A 22,188-nucleotide genomic window follows, 5' to 3' on the forward strand; every position below is an offset into this window, starting at 1 on the left:
TAGAAGGAGGCCAAGCTCCAAAAGGGGGACCCCCCTGGAGAAATCCCGGTCCGAACCACCCTTTGCCGAGCCATCACAAGGGTGAGTGGAGAAATCGGCAAGGTAAGGCCAGGAGGGACCGAAGGCAAGTCCACAGTGACTATGGCAACCATCCATCACATGAAAAGGGTCGTAGGGAACAAGGCAGTTGGCAGCAAGACCGTCATCCCCGCTCTGGCCAGAAACGGCAGGAGCGTTCCGACCGTAGCTCTAAACGTAAGGGTAGAGACGACCAACACAGTGACTCAGACCAACCTGGTAAGATCCACTCAGAGCTGGACTCTTTGAAAGCCCAGTTGGCTGAGACTGAAGAACTGTTACAAAAGAGGTCAGACCCCTCAACAGATAAGATAAAAGAGCCCAAGAAAAATGACAAGCTATTCGCTGGCATGACTAGGCCAGGAATCACGGGTATATCTCGTAAAAGGGGGAAGGAGATCCCTCTGAAACAGCAGGCGAGGGTCAGGATGTAGGGCCCCCCTGGTGGTGAAGGCAAACCCACAAAACGCGCCTCTCACATGCACTAAAGTCTTCACCACCATCTCTCAGACACGGCTCTCACAAGGCGACCCAATCCCAACCAAGCCCTGCAACCTAAACTTAGTCAGCTTCACACAAATCAAAATCCCACAGTCATTGGATCCCACAAAACATGCACAAACCCGTTGCGACGAGATTAGTGTGAACACCAATCAACCAAGCGCCACGCGAGATCAAATTTCCGATGAACTTCAGTTCATGTCTTTGCATACCGAGTCCGTTGTTGAAACACCCGACATCCCGATTCCCCTTAGTGGCCACAATTCTTTGAAAAACCTCCCTCTATCCATTGACTCAGACACAGGCACCCATTTCACTGCTGGTGTAATGGCTGTGCTGTGGAACATGTTAGGCGTCGAGGCGAAATTCCATATCGCGTACCACCCTCAATTCTCTGGTCAGGCTGAACGAGCCATTCAAACCATTGTGAGCATGCTGCGAGAGTATGTCACAAACCATGGTAAAATTTGGGATGTGAAACTTCCCTTGGTGCTAAGGGCCATTCGGTCCACCCCTCATTGCGCCACTGAAGTCACACCCTCTGGGATGATGACTGGGCGAGAGATGGTTCTTCCCCCGCATCTTCTATACAAACCAGAGGCCATGAGCATCGCAATTGCATACACCGCACATCAGCATGTCGCCGACCTACGACACCACCTACAGTCAACCTTTACAGGTGCCCAAAAGAATCTCGATTCGAGAGTAGAAGGACACAAAGCCTACTACGCCCGAATCTCAGAGAAGTTCCTACCACCCTGGTCGAGACCTTTCGATCGTGGAAAAACCGTTCCCCGTCGCGTATCGCATTAGGACATCCAGGCCTAATCAAACGCTCTCATATCTATGGGTCCATAATAATCGAATCAAACCTTTTGAACAGTCCTCACTCCAAAAGGGGGTGGACGATAGCTAGGCCCATCCTGTCCACCTAGCTTGTATGCATCACTCACCCATAAGCGTACACTAACATTCCCAGTCAGGCTTACCAACCCAATAAAGTAATAACCCTTCGGTATAACATGGTAGATAAAATACTAAAATCCGCTATTATTACTAGTGTGTATTCATCGCAAATACACCTGGCATATAGTCTTGGCAGTGCATTCATTTTTGTGAATCCACAAGACTTAGAGATGTGCACCTCCACTAAAGACATCCACTGGGTCTGCCCAGGCAACCCATACATAACACTACATGCCAAGCTGGATAGATGGTCTGCGTCCATGACAGCTTTAGCAGCAGTAGCGCATGCTTTCTGGCCAGACCACCCACTGCTATTACACCATTCTAGAAGATTAGGTTTGCCAACCCAAACACTAATACTTCTTTCCTTCCTTCATTTCTTCTCTTTTCTTGTTTTTTTATGCATAAGAAATTAAAAACTACATGTTTCATGTTTACTGTTTAATTTTTTTTTGAGATGTGATTTTGATCTAGTTAGCTAGAGTGATTATATGCCCAAAATGCCCATAGTGAGTACATGCCCAAAATGCCTCTGCCTCCAACTGTCTTACTGGAACTCATGAGTTTACACAGTTTTCACAGGACACCATGGACTGTGCAGAGCAAGGCTACCTCAAAGACTAAGGACACGTGGACTGTATGGTACTGTGCTCTCAGTGCTATGACTCCATCATACCCCTGAGACCAAAAGGGGGACTGTAGGTACATTCCACTTAGAAACTACATTTCCCATCTGCCCACTTCCGCGTTGACCTGCATCACACCGGGGCGGGATCATCTACGGCATCCCCCAGGAGGGCATGAACCACAAGGACACTCCTAGCTCTTTCTCTTTCCGCCTGGACTCCAAGGAGTCTGGACACAGAGAGATTGCTCTTTTCGGGCAAACCAGATAAAGACGTCTTTTCTTTTTTCTTCCTTTCTTGCAAGATCCACGATTTAGTGCGATTTCTTTCTTACCCTTGGCCAAGGTAAACTCCAGAGTCGCGCAATCTTTAAACTCAACCTGAGTTACAGCCGGTTCATTCGTATTAGAAGTGACGTCACGACTGCCATCCAAACGCAGTTTTAATTTGTAATTAGGAGCGACCAGAATTCCTCCTGATTGAAGCGCTGTGCACATTAATTTTAATCAGAGACTTTTCTTCTCATCACGAGCCATGATGCGTCGGATCAAGAGAAGTTCTCTGTCTACAGAATCGACTCACGGAATCGACTCACATGCTTCATGAACAGCGAAGCTCTACAACAGCGAACATCTTCTCAGAACCTTGCTAGAGGCAAGATATTGAGTAAAATATATTTTGGGCATAATTAAGATAGTCTTAGGAATTTGCTTTATTGAAAGTGTGAATTTAAACTCAAACTGTTTAATTGTGCACACTATAAACACTTAGCGTGTTGAATTGATTTATTTTGGTTCTATGTTCTCTCAATTGTTTAATAGATAGACTGTGCATGCTCCTCTCTGACTAACACTTTAATTTCCTTAACACACATTTTGACCTTATCAAGGTTTCAGTGGATTCAGTACTGTTATAAGTGAGTGAAATTAGCCTATGGTTAATTTCTTTTGGCTCATTAGTGTCCAAAGCTAATTCTTTTGTTCCATTAGCCTCTAGGGCTAATTGTATTCTCTCAAGGCCTTCACCACGTGTAGTTAGCTACACGAGGCTAACCCAGGCCTACCCAGACACGTGGCACACACAAAGCACATGATAGCATTCCTTTGTCTACTTAGCAACACAAAGCTAACCCTCTTGTAAGGCACACTCACACAAGGTCTCTCTCTCTCTCTCTCTCTCTCTCTCTCACACACACACACACACACATACATATATATATACCTCCCTGTATATATTTAATCTGCTATTATTCATTTTTTTTTATCTTTGTTATAATAATTTCATTTATTGAACAAACTGTGTTTTATTTGTGTTCCAATAAATATCTGAAGTCCCCAATCAAAGAATTCAAAAAGGTGCATGTAAGTTATGCAATATGGTAAGTGATCGTAATAATTTGGAAATATACCATAATTTAGCTGTTTGGTAATTTATTATTAAGCACCAGGATTAATGGTATGATTCACTAAATGATTCACTAAAGGATTCACTAAATGATTCATTGAACGATTCACTAAATGATTCACCTGAATGATTCACTTCAAACGATTCAATGAGACTGATTCTATGGTATGATTCAATTCAAATGAGTCAAATTAAACGATTCAATGGGATTGATTCAATTTGATTATTAACCTTCAAATTTAATGAGACTGATTTAATGAGATCACTTCATAATTACCAAATGCACCTACACACATGTTCCAGAATTATTGGCACCCATAACAATTCCTAGAAAATAAATATAACTGAAGCATTTCTATCATTTCTACTGTAGTTTATAAAGTTGATCAGAGTATCTAGGAACCTTTAATTAGTAATTCATCACATCCTGTTTCCCTGGGGTATAACTATGATGTGACACAGAGGCCTATTTCTCTTACTGTACTTGAGTAGCTTTTTTGTGTACTTATACTTTTTCAAGTAATTTTTAAAGAGTGTACTTTTACTTTTACTTAAGTATGTTTTCTTTTAAGTAGTGTACTTCGGTACATTTTACATCACAACCGTTACTGAGTAAAAAAAAAATTTAATAAAAAATAAAAAAGGCTAAAACGGAGAAGGGGAAATGCGTTCTGGAAATGAATCATGAGAAGGACAGTTGTCGCGCGCGCGAGTCTCACACAGACGATGGCGGACATGCACCGGCGCTTTGGGGGGGGGCTCACGCCCCTGGGCCACAGCCAATCAGGGGCCTTGTAATATTAATAAAATAATAAACTGTCGGAATCGTGGGCCTACATTAATGTACGGATAGAAATAAGGTTAGAAATAAATGAGCGCACAGTAGCCTGCTGTAAGAGACATGGTGGATGTGGTTCGCGAAACGAACACCCACAACTGTACCAGAATAAAATGTAACAAAATGTAACGTCATGCACGAAAGCATGCCAAAGACTGCAGACTACAGAGACACACATTTAGGCCAAGTTTACATTAGACCGTATCTGTCTCGTTTTCTTCGCGGATGCACTGTCCGTTTACATTAAACCGCCTGGAAACGCCGGGAAACGGGAATCCGCCGGGGTCCACGTATTCAATCTAGATCGTGTCAGCTCCGGTGCTGTGTAAACATTGAGATACGCGGATACGCTGTGCTGAGCTCTAGCTGGCGTCGTCATTGGACAACGTCACTGTGACATCCACCTTCCTGATTCGCTGGCGTTGGTCATGTGACACGACTGCTGAAAAACGGCGCGGACTTCCGCCTTGTATCACCTTTCATTAAAGAGTATAAAAGTATGAAAATACTGCAAATACTGATGCAAATACTGCCCATTGTGTAGTTATGATTGTCTTTCGGCTTGCCATCCTTCCACTTGCAAGTGGTAAGTGATATGCGCTGGGATCACACACACAGCGGCTCAGTCCCGAATCACAGCTTGTGCACTTCACTCGCGTGCTCTGTGAGCTGCGCAGGGCCGGAGTGCGCACCCTCCAGAGGGCACTCGCTGTTCACGGCGGAGTGATTTGGAGCGTAGGATGCCTGCGGAGCCAAGCGTATCCGTGTATTGGTGTTGCTGTGAGCACACTAATCGTTTTAAAAACGTTAATCTGATGATCCACTGATACGGTCTAATGTAAACATGGGCTTAGAGGCTTTGAAAGATGAAGCGTTCACATGTTAGCGGGGCGCATAAAAGGAAAAAAGAGAGAGATGCAGGTAATGATAGAATCGTTGCCTAAAGTCACAGACTTTTTTAAGGTAAGGATCACCAATCTGTTCAGAATATCAGCTACTTATCAGTTATCAGCCTACCAGCCATACCTGTCAACTTTGAGGTTTGAAAAAAAGGGATATTTCCCAGATTTTTAACTGAAAATAAGGGAAAATTTCGGAAAGTCATACCCTTCACCAAAAGTGGGTGTGTAGTTGAATGGAGGGCAATTTTCTATCTAGTATTTGTGATTTCCTGTACTCTGGTGCATGTTGGTGATAGCCAAGACCCAAACTCAATATGCTTATGGTTTATAGAGTGCATTTGTGAATAAACTATACATTTATTTTTATTTGCTTTCAGTGGTACCAGTTATTTCCCAAATTAAGGGCTAAAATACGTATCTTATGTTAAAATAAAAAAGGTCATTATATAACCAGTCAATAAATTCAATTCCATTGCAATTTATTATGGTTTTACCATAGTCATGGCTTCGGAACACTAGATAGATAGATAGATAGATAGATAGATAGATAGATAGATAGATAGATAGATAGATAGATAGATAGATAGAGTAATAAAGAGATAAAGAGTAATATAAGATATTAAACCATGAGTGATTTAAAATGGGTAAGTTTCAGATAGAAAATAAAATAGACAATGAGTGGATAAAACAGTTAATACACCAATTAGTTTACACTAGGCTATTTATGAGGTCTTAGCCAGGACATACTTAATGTAAACATGTGTAGCTTACCTTTGATTATTTGGGAGGCTTTCGTTTTCCCCGTGGAAAATTTCTTTGTGATGGAAGAGTCTGGGAACATTCCAGCCACGCACTTGTTGAAATCATCAAAGAAAGAGAGGCTAATGTTTTTTTAGCTATTAGCATCGCCATCTTCACCTCAGACCTAATCAGTGTTGCCAGATACTGCTGATGTTTTCCAGCCCAAAATATGTTCAAAACCCGCCAAAATGCACTTGAAACCGCCCAACTTGGGTGGGAAACCGCCCAATCTGGCAACACTGGACCTAATCACTTGTTCAGCCTCGCCTCCGGACGTAGTTATGTAATTACTGATGCCTGAGAGGGCGGGGACATGAATTCATGGCCCGACTTCCTGCTGTAAACTCCTGTCAGAGGCGCGTCATGAATTCTGGACCTACCGACTTTTTTATATTGTGAAAATACGGGACTTTTATATAATGTGAAAATACGGGATATTTTCGGGAAAATAAAAAAATGGGAAGACAGCGGGAAATAAGTCAAAATAAGGGATTTCCCCGGGAAAAACGGGAGGGTTGACAGGTATGCTACCAGCAGCTAGGCTATGTGCAGCTAGGCTAGATATGCTATGATCTGTCCAACAGTAAAATAAATCAGTTGTGATTTGAATACGTGTCGTGTGATTTGAGTTATAATCCTGTTAGTATAATAGCATATTTCGATGGGGATAATAAAATGTCTAAAACGGCATCTACTGAAGAAATTGATGAAAAGATTGTAGGCTATAATTTTCACAGTTCGGGCAGCAGACAGAGTAAGCATACTGAGGGGAATAGCAATACAAAGCTAGCGCAGATCCACATTTCTCGCTAGCTGTGTTGGGTGTGTTGTTAACCCGTGTGGATTTAAGTGAAATACTTGAAGTTCTGTGGTCAAGACAGCGTTTTAAGGTAAGGACACTTGAGTATTAATGTTTGCCCACCGTGGCTTGTTGTTGACGAAAGGCCCACATGATTTTGCCTTATGCAGCTACTGCTAGCATCATGCGTTGAACTAGGTTAAGCTCATTTGCGCTAAAGGATGGGTTTATTGAAGGACTTTGATGTAGCTAGTTTCTTTTTAAAAAATCATATGCTCAAAACAGTATGCCCGTGTTCATCATGTTTAACTTTTTTCTTGATGGAGTGCGTGAAATATTGTTGCAAGTGGTATTTCGATGCAGTCATGTCAAAAAGGCAGTTGAATGCACGGTCTTATTCAAGGAGAAGGAAGACTTGCATGATGCTTGAACATAGATCAGTAAAATAGACCCTAGTAGGACTTGGTTTCATGTATTTCGGTCTGTAGAGTTATGAGTTTGGCCGCTGTCCATGGTGTTTACGTTTCATGTGGCCGCCGAGCCAAGTACCTTCATCATCATCATCATGTTCCCCTGTCAAAAGTTAAACTCTCTAGGGGTGCTTCTGCTGCAGCAGTTGCAGCAGTTGCTCAAAGTTTGATTTGTCCATCATCATACGTCTTATCTGTTGGGTCTCTATGCCCAGCAGATTTTCCCATTTCGTCCATTTGTAACCATTTTTGTCAAACAGGAGCTGCTTTTGCACTTGGTTATTGGCCATCCGGCAAACGTGAGCAATATATTTTAGTTGTTGTACGTAGCAGGATAGTTTTATATCCTGGGTTCCTGTCAGTTTCCGGAGGTCAGCATTGGACATCTTGTAGCTCCAGTCTATATCTTCATTTGTAGTGTTCTTTTGGTCAGGGGCATTCTTTTGTTTATATCCACCTTTAATCATTTTCCTTAGGAAGCCGTGCCACACTACCTCAATTTTGTGAATTTCACTGGATGATATTTGCCATGCCTGTGTGCTGTACAGGAGACGAGATCGAACGCATACCACTAGGAACTTTATACGGGTTTTTAGTAGTATTCGGTGGTCGGTTAGAACGTGTTTCAGTTCATTCCATTTCATGAATGCAGCACTTATCCTAGCATGCAGGAAGTGTGAGGATTCATCACAGTTGCTGACATTATAACCAAGATATTTAAAGGTGCGGACGTTTTTAATATTAGTGCCGCCAAGGGAAATGATACTTGGTTTACATTTGATATCCTCATTGACGTTAAAAGCCATTGTTTCTGTTTTAACATATGATATGATATTTGTAAACCAAAGCGGGTGTAGGTCTTATCATACAACTGAAGAATATTCTGAAGCTCCTCGATGGATCCAGTGAGTATGGCCTGATCATCTGCGTATAGAATCTCTGTTATGCAACCCTCTCCTGATGCTCATGCTTTCGTATGCATTTCTCTTGTGGATACCTCATTTGGAGTGCAATATCTGAACTTGAAGCCTGTATCTGGGTACAGTTTTGATATCTCATGCTGTGCAATCCTGACAACAAAGTCCATATAGATATTAAAAACTAATGGCGATTCTAGGGCACCTTGTCTTGCAGTGAATGTTTGTTTTCATGCCGCCGAGCTATTTTTATGTATTTTATTTTTTAAAAGGACTTGTCTGTAGGTGTGTGTGTTTTATGTTTACAACATATAGGTCTACATTAGCGCACGCGCGCTTGTGGGGTTATCTCTGGCCACGCCCCTGCGTGAAAGTTACGCAGTATCACTGTCCTGTCCGTGGTAATAATCAGAACCGGCTCTGTAATGATAATGCGCGCGTTCTTCTCTCCCTCTGTGGTCGGATGTGTTGAGCGATGTGAGCGTGGGCCTTGCGCAGCTACGCTGAGCCAAACGTAACCTATCGTAGGCTTCTAGGCTAATTACGCGCTTACACTGTAAATGCTTGACACGTATTGCAAATAAAATAAGAGTGTTTTCCTGGCCAATGGTAAGGGTAGGGTTGACAGGTAGCCTATGAGGGGCCTAGCCCCTGGGCCACGGGTGTTGATAAAGTGCCCCTGCGGACATGGAGGAGACCGAGGAACCTGTGGTGGACGACCCTGCAGAAAACGCAATTTCTTTCAGTAATGAAGTGCACCCCTGGCCCTACATACGTGATCACTTCAGCTTCGTAGAGAAAAGGGGTGACAGTTTCATTATGCAATGCAGATTGTGTGTGCCCAAGAAGACAACCATTGCGGCATACAAAAATTCGACGTCTAATCTGCGCGAGCATGTTGAGGTAAGTATTGTCATTGGCATCATAATCACGGGCTCAGATAGAGGGTGGGACGGGTGGGATTCGTCCCACCCAGATTTAAATTCACCTCATTCGGTCCCCCCCCCACTTATAGGGAGGAAAAAATGGCTATGCTGTCTTTCTTTGCATAAGGCAAACCTCACGGAAAAATCAAAAGATTAATTACCATTTGGTTTATTGAGGTGCACAGCAGTGTATACATAGTTGCAACAACTCACATAAAACAAAACAAAGACTGATATTCGGTTGGTTGAGCTGCGCAGACTGCACAGGTTGCGAGCTCGAGCTTGGTTGCTATGATTACCCACAACAAGTTTGACAGGCATATCGGGGTTGGGGTTGGTTTGCTGGCAGCTTTGTCCCCCCCAGTTTTTTGTCCCCCCCAGTTCAAAAAACGTATCTGCGACCCTGATCATAATGTTTCCTTTCCATAGTAAAACCGACAATAGGCTGGTTATATTCCAAAAATAGTGGATGGCATTGCTAATGTTGAAGTAGCAACCTGTTGGTACTGTAGCATAATGGTAACTAGTCTGTTATTCAGTTGGCTAATCATGCAAGCAAGTTAGCTCGCCAACCTGACGTGATCAGTCCTCCTACCATTCTACATCCAACAGGCCAGAAAGGAATACTAAGCAAAACAAATAATGTTTGAATTGAATTGTTCAATAACACACAGTGCACACAGGCAAGCTACGAGATTTCGGTGCAACATTTCACTTTCATATTTCGTGTACAATGCTTTGTGTGTGGTCAGGGCGATGTACTGTAAACGACATGACTGTGTGTATTGACCTTTTTTGTTTGTCTCAGTTTTAATGCAGCATTATCCTAAGCATTCAATTTGATACACTTCCTTTAAATAAAACATCTGGGTTGAGATGTACATATATCCTTGTTTCCTCTTCTTTTTCATTTTTGCACAACACAATGGAGGCAGAAAACACCCATTGTTAAAAGTAACGTTTTACTTTTACTCAAAGTACATTTTAAATGATCTACTTTTTACTTTTACTTGAGTAGATTTTTTGTCTGGTAACTTTACTTGTACTTAAGTAAAATTTCATCAGAGTAACAGTACTTGTACTTGAGTATAATATTTTAGTACTCTTTCCACCTTTGCTCTTATCCACTCTTCAACATGGGAAAGACAAGAGAACACACCATTCAAGTAAGGCAGATATGTGTCGACCTTCATATGGTAAGTCAGGCAATGGTTACAAGAAAATAGCCACTCACCTACACCTGCCCATATCTACAGTCAGAGGAATCAAGAAGTTTAAAATAACTGGAACAGTGGCAAACAAGCCTGGATGAGGATGCAAGTTTATCTTACCACCACACACAGTGAGGAGGATGGTAAGAGAAGTAAAAAGTTCTCCAAAGCTCACTGTTAGAGAATTGCATCAAAGAGTAGCATCTTGGGGTCACACAGTCTCCATAACAACCATCAGGTGCTATCTACTGTACATGCCAACAAGCTGTTTGGGAGGCATACGCAGAAAAAGCCTTTTCTCACTTACAAGCATAAATGTAAACGTCTGGAGTTCCGGGTTCGAACCCAGCAGCCGGCGAGGGCCTTTCTGTGTGGAGTTTGCATGTTCTCCCTGTGTCTGTGTGGGTTTCCTCTGGGTGCTCCGGTTTCCCCCACAGTCCAAAGACATGCAGTTAGGTTAACGTGGGGCGGCCTTGGGCTGAGGTGCCCTTGAGCAAGGTACCTAACCCCTGACTGCTCCCCGGGCGCTCTAGTGTGGCTGCCCACTGCTTTGGGTGTGTGTGTGTGTGTGTGTGTGTGTTCACTGCTTCATCTGGGTTAAATGCAGAGGATGAATTTCACTGTGCTTGAAGTGTGCATGTGAAAAATAAAGGTTTCTTCTTTCTTCTTCAAAAGATGAGTATGCGGAAAAGCACCTCATGCCCACTGTGAAGTATGGGGGAGGATCAGTGATGCTGTGGGCCTGTTTCTCTTCCAAAGGCCCCGGGAACCTTGTTAGGGTGCATGGCATCATGAACTCTTTGAAACACCAGGACATTTTAAATAAAAATGTAAGCAGGGCGAGGTATTGTAATCAGTAAAGGTTTTTTTGTCTGTTTGTTTGTGTGTCTGTCTCTTAACAATCTAGCTCTAGACAGTTGCACCAATTGACCTCACATTTTCAGGGTAGGTGGGCAATAGTTCATAGATTACCTGATTAAATTTTGGGGGTAATCGGGTCAAGGTGAAGGTCACTGGAAAGGTCGACCTTTCGGTCAAAATAACGTTTTCCATTATAACTCAAAAATGGTTTCCGATAGACAGATGTTTACTATTATGAGCATATAGGAACTCCCATATGGGCTTTCATTTAGCACCATGATCTTTGACCTTGAAAGGTCAAATTCAAGGTCACACATTTTCAGAGGGCTGTAACTTGAAATGGTTGATGGTACAGTCGACAGATATTTACCATTATCAACTTATAGGAAGTGCCATATGGGCTTTCATTTGGCACCATGATCTTTGACCTTGAATGACTTTAAAATGTCAAACTCAAGGTCATGGATTTTCATAGGATTATAACCTGACAACTAATGATTGAGGAATATTACCATTATCAACATATAGGTATAAAATAAGTGCCGCCAGGCGAGGTTTGTTTTGCCTGGCAATGCTTGTTTCATGCTGGAACAGGTTTGGATCGGTTGGGTCCAATGAAGGGAAAATCTTTGGCCTTACAGTGCATATTTTATGCGTGTGTGCGTGCCATCTGTTGACTCTTTAAAATACTGGTTTATTTCTGAACCTTCAAAAAGATAATACTCTTGAGTACAACATTTTAACTTACTGTGAAAAGGAAGCAGATTGCCTACCTTTCCCATGCATGTGTCCTTCACGTCAACCCAGATTGAGTCTGACACAAGCTCCGTGGATCCTACATTGAAATATGCCACCACTCGAAATGAGGGAACCAGCTCTTTTTTGACGATTTTAGACAGAGTCATCAGCGACTGGCCTTGTCTCTTAAACCTCTCCACTTCTACAATCTGTCCTTTACTAAGGGTCTGACACAAAAACAAGCCCCAGAGCATTTATTTAAAAAAAAAAAAAATTCAAAAAACCCCAGTGTGTTTCTTTAGCTATTAAAATTCAAGTTAGGTTTTTGGGTTAGCATTATTTTTACTGTAACACACAAGTCAGTAGAACTATGTCACAATATCAACAAGATATTTAAACCCAGTGTGTATGTGTGAGATACCAACCACAAGAGTGATGTCTTGATTTTCGACAGTAGTTTTGAAATGTAGGTTGATCTTCAATGGATCACTGATTGCCAATTCTGCATTTGCTATGCCAATATTTATATAATTGCCGGAGCCTCCTTTGGAGGTGTAAGCTTGGGCAGTCATCGTGTTCTCCGCTTGTCTTTCAGGTAATATGCCTGGGGCTTCGGTTCTTGCCTGGTTATACAGCAAAACCATTTTAGTTAAAAGCTTTTAAATTTCCAGTGTGCTTCACTGCTTTTGAAAATTCATCTTGATCCAGTTACCAAATTCCAAAAACTCACAACAAATAACACTACAGTCAGGCAAACATGTATCAATCAGTTTTGTAAATTCACGTGAAAGCTGGAAAATAAACAGTTTACCAACTCAACCAGCTTGGTCTGTGATTTTTTTTTTAAAAAGTCGGGACATGATATAAGTAGTACGTTTCCTTATAATTCATATTCCTGTGTAATTAATTTTACAGCCCCAATTCCAAAAACATTGGGACACTGTTTACAACATAAATAATAACAGAATGTGATAATTTGCAAATCGTGGAAACCCTATATTGCATTGAAAATAGTACAAAGGCAACATATCAAATGTTGAAACTGAGAAATTTTATTGTTTTTTTAAAAATATATGCTCATTTTGAATTTGATGTCAACACGTTTCAGAAAAGTTGGAACAGGGGCATGTTTACTACTGTGTTGCATCACCTCTATTTTTAACACCACACTGTAAACGTTTGGGAACTGAGGAGACCAATTGCTGTAGTTCTGAAAGAGAAATGTTGTCCCATTCTTGCCTGATATAAAATTCAGTTGCTCAATAGTTCAGAGTCTGCTTTTATGTTTCATAATGTGCCAAATGTTTTAAATGGGAGAAAGGTCTGGACTGCAGCAGGCCAGTTTAGCACCTGGACTCTTTTACTATAGAGCCATACAGGTTTAATATGTGCAGAAAGTGGTTTGGCGTTGTCTTGCTGAAATAAGGAAGGCTTTTCTTGAAAAAGATTTTGTCTGGATGGCAGCATGTTGCTCTGAAACATGTGTATATCATTGAGCATTAATGTTGCCTTCCCAGATGTACAAGCTGCCCATGTTATGTGCACTAATGCTCCCTCATACCATCACAGATGCTGGTGTTTGAACTGTGCACTGATAACAAGCTGGATGGTTCCTCTCCTCTTTAGCCTGGAGGATGTGGTGTCCATGATTTCTAAAAAGAATTTCTACTTTTGATTCGTCAGACCTTGGGACAGTTTTCCACTTCACCTCAGTCCATCATAAAAGAGCTCGGGCCCAGAGAAAGGGGCGGTGTTTCTGGATATTGTTTATATCTGGTTTTAACTTGCATTTGTGGATGCAGTAATGAAGTGTTTTCACAGACGATGGTTTTCTGAAGTGTTCCTGAGCCCATACAGTGATTTCCACTACAGACACGTGTCTGCTTTTAATGCAGTGTCTCCTGAGGGCCTGAAGATCACAGGCATCCAATGTCAGTTTTCAGCCTGGTCTCTTGCATACAGAGATTTCTCCAGATTCTCTGAATCTTTTAATGATATTATGGACCATAGATGATGTGATCCACAAATTCTTTGCAATTTTACATTGAGAATGTTGAGTTATTCTTAAATTGTTGCACTGTTTGCCCACAGATTCTTTCACACAGCGCTGAACCCCTCCCCATCTTTATGTTCGAGAGACTCCGCCTCTCTGGGATGCTCTTTTTATACCCAATCATCTTACTGACCTGTTGACAACTAACCAAATTAGGATTTTTTTTTCAGCAGTACCCAACTTTTTCAGTCTTTTGTTGCCCCTGTCCCAACTTTTCTGAAATGTGTTGCTGACATCAAATTCAAAATGAGCATATAATTAAAAAATATTTCTCAGATTCAACATCTGATATGTTGTCTTTGTACTATTTTCAATGAAATATCAGGTTTCCATGACTTGCAAATCTTTGCATTCTGTTTTTATTGATGTTTTACAGAGCGTCCCAAGTTTTTTGGAATTGCAGTTGTATTTATAGCATAAACACAAGTTGATAAGCAGCCACGAAATGTTAATTTGTCAAAAAACAAATATGCTTTTAAACCCTCTTTGACGTGACATGACTTACAGTGATTTTTAGAGTGTTGCCTCCTCCTAGGATGTTTACTGTGACCTTGGCCAAACCGTTACTGCTGGTTCGACCCTTCACGTCACCGGGCTTGACCACCACATCCACATTTTCAGCAGGTGACTGGTCCGGATTGGTCACATAAACCTTTTCAAATCCAGATCAGACATGCATTGTGTAATCCAATTTTTATTTTATTTTATTGAGCTTAAAATGCTGCACATGACTCAAAAGTACTGAATTTTTATATTGGTCATGGACTTTTATCACATTTAATATGAGCAACACACCAATGCAATAAATAACATAAATAAATAATTAGAATAATTAAATATATTTAATAATTTTAGTTAAATGTATTTAATTAACAATTTATTTACTTTATTACTTCAAATAAATAAGTAATAATTTAATAATAGATAAATGATAATTTATTTATCTCTATAAATAATTATTTACATGAATTATCCAGTGCTCCAGTGAATAATTTCTTAGGTGTAAGATTGTAAGGATGTTATGTCGAACAGAGCATGGTTAAATGGCTTTGGACAAAATTTTAATTATCATGTGTATGTTGTGAGGACAGACATATTACATTTCATACCGTGACCTCGAAAGGCATAACAGGGTGGAAGAATTTCGGGGTTTTCTTGAACTGGATAGTGTAGGGTGATTTCACAATTTGAATGCCCCCCCTCTCTGCTTCAACCATCTCACTCCCTGAAACATTGTTCAAGATAAACGACAGCTGAAAGGAGGCAGATGGTTTGATATAGATCAACAACCACACAAACATACACATACAGTACTGTGCAAAAGTCTTAGCCCCCCTGTTTTTTTCCATCCAAACTTTATCGATTTCTGTTTTATGACTTCGACATTATCGAGTCACAACATTACAAAACATTTTAGAGTTCCAAACGTTCTTGTTTTTTTTTTCCCAGCCCAAAATTACACGTTACAGAAAAAAGGTTTGTAATATATCTGAGCTGTAGTTTACTTTTTATTTACTTATCAGAGATATACTTAATAAAGTTATACATAAGTATACTTGGCTTCTACTGAAAAGTATATAGAAAAGTCTAAGTATATTAAGCTTATACTTAAAGTTTTGATCAAGGTATACTTAACAAAAGTTTAATAAAGTATTAAACTATTTTTGCCTTATGTTTAAGTGTGGGCTGCACGGTGGTGTAGTGGTTAGCGCTGTTGCCTCACAGCAAGAAGGTCCTGGGTTCGAGCCCCATGGCTGGCGAGGGCCTTTCTGTGCGGAGTTTGCATGTTCTCCCCGTGTCCGCGTGGGTTTCCTCCGGGTGCTCCGGTTTCCCCCACAGTCCAAAGACATGCAGGTTAGGTTAACCGGTGACTCTAAATTGACCGTAGGTGTGAATGTGAGTGTGAATGGTTGTCTGTGTCTATGTGTCAGCCCTGTGATGACCTGGCGACTTGTCCAGGGTGTACCCCGCCTTTCGCCCGTAGTCAGCTGGGATAGGATCCAGCTCGCCTGCGACCCTGTAGAACAGGATAAAGCGGCTAGGGATGAGATGAGAGATGTTTAAGTGTACTTGCCCTGTAGTTGTGCTTCAGCATTGTTGACTCTTAGGTTTGTGGTTCCACATAAGTTTTTTTTTTTTTTAATTTCTCCTGAGTGGGATAATTATTATTTTTTTATTTATTTCTTTTTCTTTAGAGCTTGGATGTCAATTTCAGTTGTCATTGCCGTGTTTTTATACTTTGGCATTTAATACACTGTTGCTTTAAATTTTGATTTTTAAAGAAAATGAATATGTTCTTAATCCTGAGTATCTGTTGTTGTTCTTTGAATTCATACCTTTATAACTTCATTGTAACTATAAAGTATAGAACTAGCAAACTATTAGTATATAAGTTTACTTGTGGTATACTTGCAGTACAAAATAAAAATACTAGTTGTATACTCAGAGTTTACTTCTCTTAGACTTAATGTATACTTTTTATAAACTAAAAGTGGGCCAATTTAGTCCCAAGAAGTATTAGATTAGTTTACTTACAAGTATACTGTAAGTACATTAATATCAGTATACTTAGTACACAAAAGTATACTTAAGAAAATATACTTTCACGTATACTTAATAAAATGAACCTGAAGTATACTTCTTTTTGATAAGGGTCACACCAAATATTGTCTTTGGTTCATTTATTATGGCTTACTGCTTACTGTTTATGGTATTTTCTAATGTTGAAACATTTAATTTCATTATTTTTAAGCCATTTTTGCTCGACAGCATTTCTTTACATGTGCCTAACACTTTTACACAGGTCTATACGTATACTGTATATACAAAACTGCTGGACTCTTACCAGTCTCAGTTAAAACACTGACTGCAACATATAAAGAGCGTCCAATCAGTTCATTAATGTTTGGGAAAGTGTTCTGGATCATCGCTCTTGTGAGCTCCGCCTGTCCCTCTCCATTAATGATCTACATGCAAGATAAAATGCTACACATTAGTAGCAGCAGCAGTAGTAGTAGTAGTAATGCACAATCATCACTATTTTGTGCAAGACAAATAACAATTGATACTTGGAACCGAATATGAATAAATTATTCTGAACAGATAGTGTTTTCTAAACAGACACAAATCCAGGTGTGTATATTTAACAGTTATTCCATGAAATCGAGTTGTACACGAGCTAATAGGTGACGAGGTGCGTAGCACTGAGTGAGTGGAATAACTGTTTTATTCTCCCCACATTCACTGGCTTTTGAGAAACGGAACATTTTTATTTTTTGTAAATTCGATAAATAAAAACTGTTATACAAAACGTCTGACAAAATAATTTCCGTTTCGAATGTAAACAAACTGGTGAAATGATGGGAGCAATTTATAAAAAAGTGATAATTCTTGAAAAATAATTTAAAAAAATACATTCTTACCATCAAATACATTTTATTCCAGATTTTGTTGCTTTTTTTGTATTTTTTTGGGTTTTGTTTTCAAGTAGAGTTTTTATTTCGTCCTCGGTTGGTTCAGCAACACGCGCCGCCATTTTGTTTTTCTCTACTCACAGTATATGAGCTGATATCCTAGTAGTAGAGTAGCCAATCAGAGTGCGCAATTGCTCATATCCAGTGAATGAGGATAGAATAAATGTTGGTGATATGAAGCGTATAGGATCAGATCAGACCAAGTCACAATGGTGTAAATGAGGCTGTTATTTTGTTGATATTTTGGAAAATGGAACGAAGTAAATTCATGAGAACATTTTGTGGGTAGGACACAAAACAAAACAACAACAATGCTGAATTGAGATTAAACAAAGTCCCATGGACAACTCAAGTTAAGTCCAATTAATTATGAACTTTAGTGATGTAACTGAAGCAGAGGAACTGTCAGAGCCATAATTCAGACACCATGCTGACATCAGGGGTTTCGATCCCACTGTCCATTACTGTTTCTGGAGGGCATAATGGTCACCTTCACATTTGATTATGAGTTGTAAAAAAAAAAAGTGCGTGTGTGTGTGTACGCCCATGAAGTAGGAAATCGCTTCGTCACTTCTTGCATTTATTGGACAATTTCACGCTGAATTATGAATAATTTTGTTAAAATAATCTAAAAGAAATAAAAATCTATCAAATAAAATTATCTGTCATGAAAGAACATGGTTAAATGCACTTTAAATAGAAAGGGATATGTAGCATTTTGGGGAAAAGTGCTGTGGCGTGGATATGTAGCGACTTGATGAAAAAATAATTACTTGATTCAGTTAAAAGCTGTTAATTAGTTCTGGATTTCATTTTTGAAGTTTATTATCATTAAGGAGTTGGTCAGTAATTTTTAAAACAGGATACAGTAGTTTTCCTTTTATCACTTCCCATAATCAGAAAAAGTGATTTTTCTCAAAACAATGGAATTGGATATATCGTGTTTTGGAACCAAAAATTCTTGAATAATAAATAAATAAATAAATGGTCCTAGTCCCAAATTTGTATTTAAATCTGAATCCAAGAAATCAATTTTACAATACAGAACCAAGTGAATGAATGAGATTTTTTTCCCGCAGCAGTGTGATAATGTGAAACGTCAGAAAGCCGTAGATCTGACCTGTTGTCTTTGTAAAGAGGCAGGCAGCACGGTCTTCGAGTCATCGCTTTTAACACCGAACACGACAAACGCAACTCCAACCACATCGTTCCCAAACAGGTACCTTCATACAATTCACAAACGTTAGATCATACACACAACAGGCCACATGAAAAACATGCACCATGATTATTTATTTACAATAAAATGTACGTGAAGTTGTTCTGGCATTTGCTCATGCCACAGGACAGACACAAGCACAAATAGAAACTGTATAACTGGAATTAAAAACAAATATTGATTAGTTTTCTCGGACGGCAGCTCTGAGAGTCGTGTGGCGGGTTCATATTATTGTGCTTATTCTAATTGTTTCTATGGTAACAGATGAGTCATAGGGACTTAGGTGGTCTAGATGTCTAAATACTGTATTCATTTCCAATTAATTGAAAGAGTCTCCAGTGTCAGAGCTTTGTAAGAGTTTTCTGATACAAAAAGTCTTCAGGACAGAGGAGTCTCTTTGTTATCGGAAAATAATCAACTTCTGTAACTTTAACCCTGTTTCATCACACCATTCCGATTCTCAGTATATTAGTTTAGTATAGAAAATCGTGTGGTCTAATTGGTCAAGAAATTCGGACTATTTCTCGATAATCACCTCGAGCGACTCGGCAAAATGGCGGCCGATCGCTTCGTCACCATCAGTGAAGAATTACAGATGACGAAAGAAAATGCTGTTCCTAAAAGCACTAAAGATGCCCCGAAGTTTGGTCTAAAACTATTCAAAGGTAAGGTGGAGTTGGGATTTATTTTATCGATTTCAAAACAAAGGATTTTATGTGACTCGGAGTAGAGAAGTGACACAAGTCTGAGCCACAAAGTTATTACATTTACGTGAAAATTTTGAGGTTTGAAATAAATTATTTGGTTTTCAATTATTTTTTTTTAATGATACTAAAACAAACTCCATCTTGGTTATTCTTCACCAGTATTCACTTCACTTTCAGAGAATAATTGTTAAATAACATTTGCAACATTCATTATTTATTTTTGCCCCTCACTACAACTGTACTTGTAACGCTATTTTCACTCACTGTCACTGACATGTTCGACTCACTTGGCAGTTATATCCACTTTTAGGTTCTCATCATCCACATAGAAAAAGGCTTTGGAGGGTTTTAATGTGACCTCAAAGCTCGGCAGCACTGCAAAGTGAAAAACAACATTTTAACAGACGTAGAAATAACAGAAGGAGGGTGGGGTTTTCAGTATTAATTATATAAACTGTACCATATTTTTTAACTTCAAATTGAGCAGTGAAGTTCTTCTGTGGGGTGTTTTTAAACCACGTTACTAAAGACCATATCCCAGATCTTTAAAAAGAGAGAGAGAGAGAGAGAGAGAGAGAGAGAGAGTTTCATATTAAATCTAAGGCATCACATTAATCCTCTCTGTGAGTATAATGAAGTGTAATTAGTGCCCAGATGTTTCGGTGTGTAATGACTGTTTCCAAACTCTTCGTATCAGAAACATTAAAGCAGTGACTCACTTGGCCACTTCAGGGATGTTGTATGACCCGGTTATGGTCCCCAGCTTGGGGAAGACCGTGTCCCTGTTAATTGTGATTCCTTGAGGATTCTTGGGAGAAAAAAAAGAAGAAACCATTATTTGTGGTTCAGGAGAAGTGGACATTTAAAATCAGTCACAACATGCCAACAGGATCTGAAACAGAATCTCTCTTTATCATTCAGATATCTTTCAGGAAAGACAGAATGGATGGATAAGATGGATGGACCAGAAAATCACAAGTTAGAGTATTCTAGCTCACGATTAAATAAATAAAAAATAAATCACAGTTCCAAACTGTCGAGTGGAAGGAATCCAAACCGAGGTGTTGTTTGATCACTTACTATGATTTCGACATAGATTCCTCCGGTCTGTTCAACGGGCTGCAGATTCGGAGTCAGCGAGAAGATTCTGTAACGAACTGCGACAAAAAGACAATCCATTTGCTTTAACTACGGTACACTTTTAATGAATTTATATCAATTAGGGCATGCACACTGAACATGATTTCTACCATGAAAAAAAATCATTTTGAGAATGATAAATGAATGAATAAAGAAGAAAATGAAAGAAAGAATTAATCTATTTCTTTCAAACTAATAAATAAATAAATAAATAATGTATTTTTAAATATTTAACTGTTATTCCACAAAATTGAGTCGTACCGTACATGAGCTGATAGCCGATAAGGTGCGTAGCATAGAGATTGAGTGGAATAACTGTTTTATTCTCTCCACATTCTCTGGATTTTGAGAAACAGAGCATTTTTATTTTTTGCAAATTCGATAAATAAAAATTTTATAGGGGCGGCACGGTGGTGTAGTGGTTAGCGCTGTCGCCTCACAGCAAGAAGGTCCGGGTTCGAGCCCCGTGGCCGGCGAGGGCCTCTCTGTGTGGAGTTTGCATGTTCACCCCGTGTCCGCGTGGGTTTCCTCCGGGTGCTCCGGTTTCCCCCACAGTCCAAAGACATGCAGGTTAGGTTAACTGGTGACTCTAAATTGACTGTAGGTGTGAATGTGAGTGTGAATGGTTGTCTGTGTCTGTGAGTCCTGTGATGACCTGGCGACTTGTCCAGGGTGTACCCCGCCTTTCGCCCGTAGTCAGCTGGGATAGGCTCCAGCTTGCCTGCGACCCTGTAGAACAGGATAAAGCGGCTAGAGATAATGAGATGAGATGAGAAAAATTTTATACAAAATAATTTCCGCATAGGGCGGCACGGTGGTGTAGTGGTTAGCGCTGTCGCCTCACAGCAAGAAGGTCCTGGGTTCGAGCCCCGGGGCTGGCGAGGGCCTTTCTGTGTGGAGTTTGCATGTTCTCCCCGTGTCCGCGTGGGTTTCCTCCGGGTGCTCCGGTTTCCCCCACAGTCCAAAGACATGCAGGTTAGGTTAACTGGTGACTCTAAATTGACCGTAGGTGTGAATGTGAGTGTGAATGGTTGTCTGTGTCTATGTGTCAGCCCTGTGATGACCTGGCGACTTGTCCAGGGTGAACCCCGCCTTTCGCCCGTAGTCAGCTGGGATAGGCTCCAGCTTGCCTGCGACCCTGTAGAAGGATAAAGCGGCTAGAGATAATGAGATGAGATGAGATAATTTCCGCTTAGAATGTAAACAAACCGGCGAAATGACAGGAGCAATTTGTGAAAAATGCGATAATAATTCTTGGAATTTTTTTTTAAAAGGTAAATTCTTACCATCAAATACAACCCTGATTCCAAAAAAGTTGGGACAAAGTACAAATTGTAAATAAAAACGGAATGCAATAATTTACAAATCTCAAAAACTGATATTGTATTCACCATAGAACATAGACAACATATCAAATGTCGAAAGTGAGACATTTTGAAATTTAATGCCAAATATTGGCTCATTTGAAATTTCATGACAGCAACACATCTCACAAAAGTTGGGACAGGGGCAATAAGAGGCTGGAAACGTTAAAGGTACAAAAAAGGAACAGCTGGAG

At 40.1% G+C, this 22,188-nt stretch overlaps 1 protein-coding gene across 1 annotated transcript in view; it reads right to left on the reverse strand.

The window, feature by feature from the left end:
- The window catches only part of LOC132866439 (complement C3-like), a 120,420-nt gene that overhangs the window by 92,990 nt on the left and 5,242 nt on the right, over positions 1–22,188 (reverse strand). The window contains exons 4-13 of the mRNA XM_060899199.1: positions 20,571–20,647; positions 20,210–20,298; positions 19,951–20,033; positions 19,778–19,865; positions 18,685–18,787; positions 16,937–17,057; positions 15,201–15,316; positions 14,597–14,743; positions 12,464–12,661; positions 12,074–12,265 (exon numbers count right to left, since the gene is read on the reverse strand). Of these exons, the coding sequence (XP_060755182.1) occupies positions 12,074–12,265; positions 12,464–12,661; positions 14,597–14,743; positions 15,201–15,316; positions 16,937–17,057; positions 18,685–18,787; positions 19,778–19,865; positions 19,951–20,033; positions 20,210–20,298; positions 20,571–20,647 (1,214 nt within the window). The remainder of the gene's footprint in view (positions 1–12,073; positions 12,266–12,463; positions 12,662–14,596; positions 14,744–15,200; positions 15,317–16,936; positions 17,058–18,684; positions 18,788–19,777; positions 19,866–19,950; positions 20,034–20,209; positions 20,299–20,570; positions 20,648–22,188) is intronic.

The sequence above is a fragment of the Neoarius graeffei genome, chromosome 18, assembly GCF_027579695.1.
Source record: "Neoarius graeffei isolate fNeoGra1 chromosome 18, fNeoGra1.pri, whole genome shotgun sequence".
Taxonomy (NCBI): Eukaryota; Metazoa; Chordata; class Actinopteri; order Siluriformes; family Ariidae; genus Neoarius; species Neoarius graeffei.